The 7027-nt window shown below is 32.8% G+C and overlaps 1 protein-coding gene across 4 annotated transcripts in view; it reads right to left on the bottom strand.

Annotated features, from left to right (window-relative positions):
- Positions 1 to 1194: 1194 nt before the first annotated feature.
- LOC147282417 (insulin-degrading enzyme-like 1, peroxisomal) overlaps positions 1195 to 7027 on the bottom strand; it is a 34201-nt gene continuing 28368 nt past the window's right edge. For all 4 annotated transcript variants that reach the window (XM_086248490.1, XM_086248488.1, XM_086248491.1 and 1 more), the window contains 7 exons: positions 5787 to 5988; positions 5476 to 5684; positions 4760 to 4884; positions 4616 to 4667; positions 4442 to 4528; positions 2161 to 2283; positions 1195 to 1870 (listed from right to left, as the gene is read on the bottom strand). In XM_086248490.1, the coding sequence (XP_086104616.1) occupies positions 1625 to 1870; positions 2161 to 2283; positions 4442 to 4528; positions 4616 to 4667; positions 4760 to 4884; positions 5476 to 5684; positions 5787 to 5988 (1044 nt within the window). In that variant the 3' untranslated portion in view covers positions 1195 to 1624. The remainder of the gene's footprint in view (positions 1871 to 2160; positions 2284 to 4441; positions 4529 to 4615; positions 4668 to 4759; positions 4885 to 5475; positions 5685 to 5786; positions 5989 to 7027) is intronic.

Raw genomic sequence — 7027 nt, 5'->3', positions numbered from 1 at the left:
GCATCAACGCATAGAGAATTAATCCAACGGTAGTCCATCCGCCAGTAAAACACCGAAGAGGGAGGATGGGGGTGATGAAACCCAGCCCTCTGCAGCAACATTTGCTTTCCGAGAAACCCAAGACCATCGCACCGATTCAAAGGAGGCAGCAAGAAGATCTCGAATTTCCTCAATACTGGACAAAATTTGCCAAGGAGTGGCTGATTTTTTTTTTTTTTTTGGTTAAGTGAAGTTAAAGGAAATATTTGAAGAAAAAAAAAATGCAAAAATGCTAGATGAATTTTTTTTTTTTTTTTACCAAACATGTGAAGCATTTTTAGCATCATGTTTATTTTAGTCATTATATATAACCACAACATTTACAACGTTGATATTTACCAAACACAAAAAACAACTTTTTTTAAGAATACAGTTTACTAAACAATTATCTGTTTTATTTCATATTAGATCATTCTCACAGCACATTTGAAAGTGATTATTATTACAGCATAGTAATACCAATTTGGCCCTACGTAGTGTATAGTTTTAAAAAAATCATTTATAATTATTGCTTATGGTTACACCAATCCTTGTATATGTTCATGTTCTATGCTCACCTAAGATATTTAAATGGAGGGATAAGTATAAGACAATACATTAAAGAGTTGATTCACTTTAATTCAAATCATTTAGGCAAACATTTTTGTTTGTGTCTACATATATAAAAAAATGGGGAAATCGAACTTGAGTAATTCTACAGTCTTCTTTCCAATTGGGTTACTCAATAATTTCGAACTAAGCTTATATGTGCATAAAATTTAGCTAATTAAAGTAAATAGTAAATACACGTACATATCATTTAGAAAATTATCATGATGACATTTTTAAGTAAATGACCAAAGAATAATAAATGGTCATGTTGCCTCTGATTTAATAAATGGTTTCCTATTTGTCCTAAAGAATAAGAAACTTTTTTTATCAGATTTTGGATATTGATACTCCAAATACCTTTCATTTTGATGAATGCAGTGTTTGATAAAATTTCTGCTGAAAAAGTTTTGATTATATCAGAAAACAAAAATAAAAGCTAACTGTACAACAACCATTATAGTGAGGCTCAAGTCAGTGTCATCAAAAGGTCAGTGTCATCAAAAGTGTCAATGAAGAAAAGAATCCTTGCTTGTGTAGTGTCTAATCAGGTGCAAGTTGCAATAATAATCAGCTTCCAAATGAAAATATTATTACGTAGATTTCAATACATTTTGTACGACAAACCGCTTGAACCAAATTCCAAACAGAGACGAAACTTTCCCGGGCTAATTCAGAGTTTCATAAATAAACAGACCACCTTATACTGCAACCTGGTATATACATATATGGATAACTTATTGGTAGCTCAACATAGCATACACAAACAATGTTTGTCAGTCACCAGTGGAATTCATGATATATCATGATATTTATGACATGCATGCGATATATCATTTTGATCTTCTAGCTAGACTTGCTCTGTCAATGAACTTCTGGGGCTCTGTTTCTGCTGGATCTGCTGTCTGAACCCTTTGGTGTTCGATCTTACAGAATTTTATCCAAGTTGGAATGAGGACATTCCATTTAGCAATCCAGATATCCTATTTTGAGTTGTCTACAACGTCCCATCACTACATATTCCCTTGAATGAACCATAAAGAGATTGCGACCTTCGGAAACTGTAAATATCATCTATTTTGAGGGAGCCAGGCTGCACTGGCATACTTTTATCTATTTTATACATAGATGAATTCCCATATACTCGGACGCTTAATGTCCTCTTTTGAGGTGCCCCAACTTTTATATTCTCATTGAAGAAATCTATCAACTCTTGTTGTGTAAGCTGCCTCAGTGCTGCAATCTGTTTCAACACCACCATTAATAGAGGTTGCTTTTTTCTCCCTTTTTGTTTTTTGTTTTTCCTTTTTAAACTTATTGGTGTGTGTTTAATATGACTTTACGATATCTGTTCCTATGCATACAACTCATGGAGTAAGATGACATGCCATGATGATGCCATTTTGTCTTTTCAGGTCCTTTTCTAATCCAATTGTACTCGGAAGAATGAAATGTATTGAACACCTGGCTAGCACGTACTATACTTGCAGATGGATCTTATACATGCAAATAAAGTTAGATTGATGTTCATACCTCAGCTTCTTTCCGATCAAACTTGAGGGTTCCATTAGAAATCTCCGTGCAATAATATTCAGCTTCTTCCCATAAGTTCTTGTGCTTCTCAAGCTTCGTATCGATCAAAGCATTTACATTGCTCTGTGTAACAACCAATTAAGAAGTTATTTATTGGGAGAATAGCTGATCCTTTAACGACTCGCACACGTAAGGTATATCAGTCTAGAGAATGAATCACCAAGGAGGGTCCAGTACTTCAAATAATCAAACCTTCAAAATATTATATCATCTTTTTAGCACGTGTATGAACATTAAGAAAGTTCCACTACAAGAAAAATAGGATATAGGGGCAGAAAAGATTCGCCCCTACAAAAAATAATAGGAGCAGTGAGAGAAGCAGAAATAATAAATGACCCTATTGCAACCGTCCGCTAATTAATATTAGGGGCGGATGTCACTATCTATCTGCCCCAATGACAAATAGGAGCGGATATTTATATGATGCTACCTTTAATTATAACCGGATTAATTTAATACTCGGGGGTGAATTCACATCAGACCTACTTGATCTTCTTTACCCCACCCCAAGCTATACCACCCAAGATGAAGCCTAGGAGCCCAACATAATACTTTAAAGGAGAACTAACCATGTTACATCGTAAATATGTAGCTGAGTTTATTAGATAGAATTCATGCTTCAAAAAACTAAATTATATTCATTGTGCAGACCATCTTAGTTGCCATTATTTCAACCACCTGATTTGATGATGTTGAACATGGATTTAACACGACTTGCTAATTAAAGTGGTCAGAATGCTCATGCGTGACTTTTGAACAGTAAGTGGCATTAGAAGCAATACTTCCAAATACAATGGTCAACTACAGTCAATTATCCCTTTCTCATGCACAATACCATACATTTTGATATCTGAAACTAGCTATAGTTGTTTTCTTAAGAAATAAAAAGGTTCATATCTGCATGTCATGTGTAATTTTCCTATTTACTTCTCTTTTCTCATCAAGTTTACTTCAATTGACATTTCTAAACCTGTAGTTAAATTTTTTAATAAATAGTTTATTTGTCCTAGAAAAAAAGGTGGTGAGGGAAGTGGGTTGCTGAAAATAAGGGTGCGATTTTGTATTTTTTTTAATTCTAATTATTCTAGTTTACTATTGTGCCCTTAAGATATTTAATTATTTTATTCTAATTTTTTAACTAACAAAGGGTAAGATTGGGTTTTTGAATGTTTAACCTAACTCCCCTTTCTCCCTTTATATATATATAGATATAGATAATTATTCTTAGGGCCCGTTTGGAATTGTTGTTAGACATCTAAGTTGTTATGGATGACAATTATAAATCACTCACAACAATTTTAGTGTTTGGTAAAAAAAACCAAAAACCATAGTGCCTCACTATTCTAGGTCACTCACTACAATTTTGAAAAACAACTATCCACTTATTTTTCAAAACTCCAGTGAATGAAAGTTGTTGGGCCCATTAATTAAAAATTTTAGTTGCCCAATATATTCTTAATTTTATATTGATTATTAATTATGATATTTTATTTGTACCATTAAAATTATAATATACCTACAAAAATAATACGCATACTTATTTAATTATTTTGTTTTTACCAATTTTAATGTTAATATATATTTGTAGACCAAAAATTATAAACATATAAAAGGCCTATTTTCTACCAAATAAATAAATCATAAGCACTTTCAACATCATGTCCATTTTAGTAATTATAAAAAACTACAATAGTTCTAAATTTAAAATTCATGTCTATTTTAATAATTATAAACAACCACACAATAGTTTTAAATTAACAATTATCAAACACTTTGATACTGTTTTTTGCACTCACAGCACTTTTAAAAACATAATTTACCAAACACTCAACTGCTTTACTTTACAACTTACTTTACCATTTATTTAGAAGTGATTGAACTTTGACATTGAAAGACATACCATCTGTACGAGGATAAAAAACATGGCAAGAAAGACTGATGGAAGCGAAAAGATGACATCAGTGGATCGAAGATTAGAGGAATTAAGTACTATGATTATGAATACTATTTATCTACAAGTGATTGGATATTTGATACTGGAAGACTCTACCATATGTATGTGAGGATAAGAAACATGGCAAAATATACTAAAGGTCAAAAATGATACCACTGGAAGTTCTAAGGAAGTCTGATGCTTATAAATACAAAAGAGATTATAGTGGCATAAAAGTCGGTCAACCCTTGTAAGCTGGAATTAAGGCTAGAACCTCATTGATCTCACCTTGAATTCGTCATTTGTCATCTCATAAAGTTTACTCTCAAATGCCTTGAGGAATGCCTTCACTCTGGAATCGATATGTGCTGGACGCTGTTAAGATCAACATAACATACTTGGAATAGGCACATAAGCCAACAGGAAAACACTGTATGAATAGAGTAAACGCATGCCATATACCTTCACAGAAGATTCTATAATAAACTGCACTCCATGGATACCAGAATCATTCCTGCATCAGAAAAAACAAAAAAAATGGAAGCTAATTGAAAAAATCCACATGAGGCCTGAAAAATAGCAAAGGAATTTGCAATTGTTTCATGCCTCAGCAAGAAAGAGGTGATGTAACCAAGTCGCTCAACTAATCTAAGCTGGTGGTTTGCTGGTCCCTTTGCAATAAGAGCAAACAGCTGAAGTTTCACATTCAGCATAAAATCATCTTGATGAACCTACACATTAACATAATTGTGTATAAGAACAAATATCAGATAAATGACTGACAGATTGGTAAGATGATTTTAACACATTCTGAAGAAACAATAAATAATCAAAATAATGGAAAGAGTGGTATATTTTCAGTTGAAGCTGTCTCAAGTATCACAGGAAGGCCAAAAAGCAAGTCTTGTGAACCAAGAGAAGGCGTGGTCTATATGAGGGGAAAAAAAAGAGGTTTCATTTTTTTTGGACTGAAAGGAGAAAAGATGATCATTGTTGTCAGAACATCCCTTTTGCATGCAACCTCATCGAAAATACCCTGAAAGTCTATTTGAGTGATCAAACTACAGATCTATTAAAGATAATTAAAATTATACTTTTTAGCAGTGACAGATATAAAATTTTTAAAATTTCCTTGAATATATTTTCTGGATTTTATTAATGAGTATTGGAGAAGAAATTATTGGTTTGAAACACTTCAGTGGGAACTCTTACAAGGTTTTGTAAAGTTTGAATGAGACCATATAGAATGAAAACAAGAAACAGTAACTCCATGCCGGAAAGGACAGAATCTAGTTTATTCATTATGTAAACAAATTAAAAACCTGAATATAGTGGACAAGGGCACAACTCTTATCACTTGGATTAAGGCCTTCCATAGGGTAGAAATAGTTCTTGCCGTTTTCAAGCTTCACAACTCTATTTGTCAAATGTTGGGATGGGAATAAAGGTTGGCAAATAGGGTTTGAACCCTTAAAGAAAACATCTTCAATATGCTGAATCATTGACTCAGCTTCATTACTTTCAAGGTTTCCTGCAAAAACAATTTACTAGAAATGAATACCAGTAGAAAAGGAAAACTATAACAAAGATATATATATATATATATATATATATATATAACTATGGCTATAACCTGCTGCGTAGCACTCTATGAAGGCCCTTGAGAGCATCATGGGAACAAATTTGGCAAGATCTTCAACTTCAAGATGAGGAAGAACTTCAAGTTCTTCCATCCTTTGCCAAGTATGATCCCGTAGAATTAATGAGCAGTAGTACATAGCCTGCTCATGAGGCTGTTGAAATTTGTAATTTTGGTATTTCTTTGTGACCATTTCCTGATACCGACAAAAGGGCAGATAACACAGGATACAATTAAAGTTATACACCACTTGAAATATCATATGGCATAAAAAGAAAAGGTGTTCTACATAGGCCCCCAACTAAATAAAGCTATACATATCAAGTGCCAGAGCAACAAAAACAGCTTCAAAGTAAGAACAAACTGCTCCTACGAAACACAGATTAATTGATGAAATAAAAACTTAGGTTTTTCTTTGGACCCACAAATAATGTTAATAATAGTAAATGATGATGATGATGATGATGAAATCTACGAAAGTCCTATGATTCTAAGGATGATCAGCATTTTTAACTAGGGCACGGACCTTCAGGTCAGAATTTTGACCATTAGAATATGTAATTGAATATTTTGTATGAAAGAAGAAACAAGATTGTCACTTATGCCAACTTAGCTATTCTCCATGATCATGGAAAATTCTAATCCACCTTTGATAGAGCATGAAGAGAATCTTGGAGGTTCAAGAACATAAAGCTAATGTTCCAAATCACTTTTTATAAAAAAAATTTAAAAAAGATGTAGCAGAAAATAGGTAGAGAAATATGTTTCTTTAACTTTTGAAAATCCTTCTGAAGCCGCAGGACATAACATAGATAGTGTAAGTCTCTGGAATAACACAACACAACAAATCACTAGACATGCAAAAAGTATTAATTCGGTAACTGTATCATAACTGACAGTGTTCAGTCAAATGCTCAGATTGTTTCAGAACTGATAATAACTCAAATATATGTATTTGTTATGCCTAAATTCTATTTATTAAATATAAATATTTGGCAATTTTAACTTATTTGAGTTATATTTTACCTTTTCAGATATATTTGGTGAAAGGGACATTCTTTCATTACATGAGTTTTAATTGCAAATCAAAGGAGAAGTCATCAATCATCATTGGGTGATATAAGCCATCTGTTTCACACAGGAAAGGAAGCAACAAAACTAATGGAAAGCTTATGGGATGGAGGGAGTGGCGTGGAACTAGGAAAAGAGTTATTGGGCCTATGGTTTTGATTGGT

Source organism: Dryas octopetala, chromosome 6 (assembly GCF_963921425.1).
Source record: "Dryas octopetala chromosome 6, drDryOcto1.1, whole genome shotgun sequence".
Lineage (NCBI taxonomy): Eukaryota > Viridiplantae > Streptophyta > Magnoliopsida > Rosales > Rosaceae > Dryas > Dryas octopetala.
The sequence above is the reverse complement of the archived record's forward strand: the minus strand, read 5'-3'. Positions and strand labels throughout refer to the sequence as shown.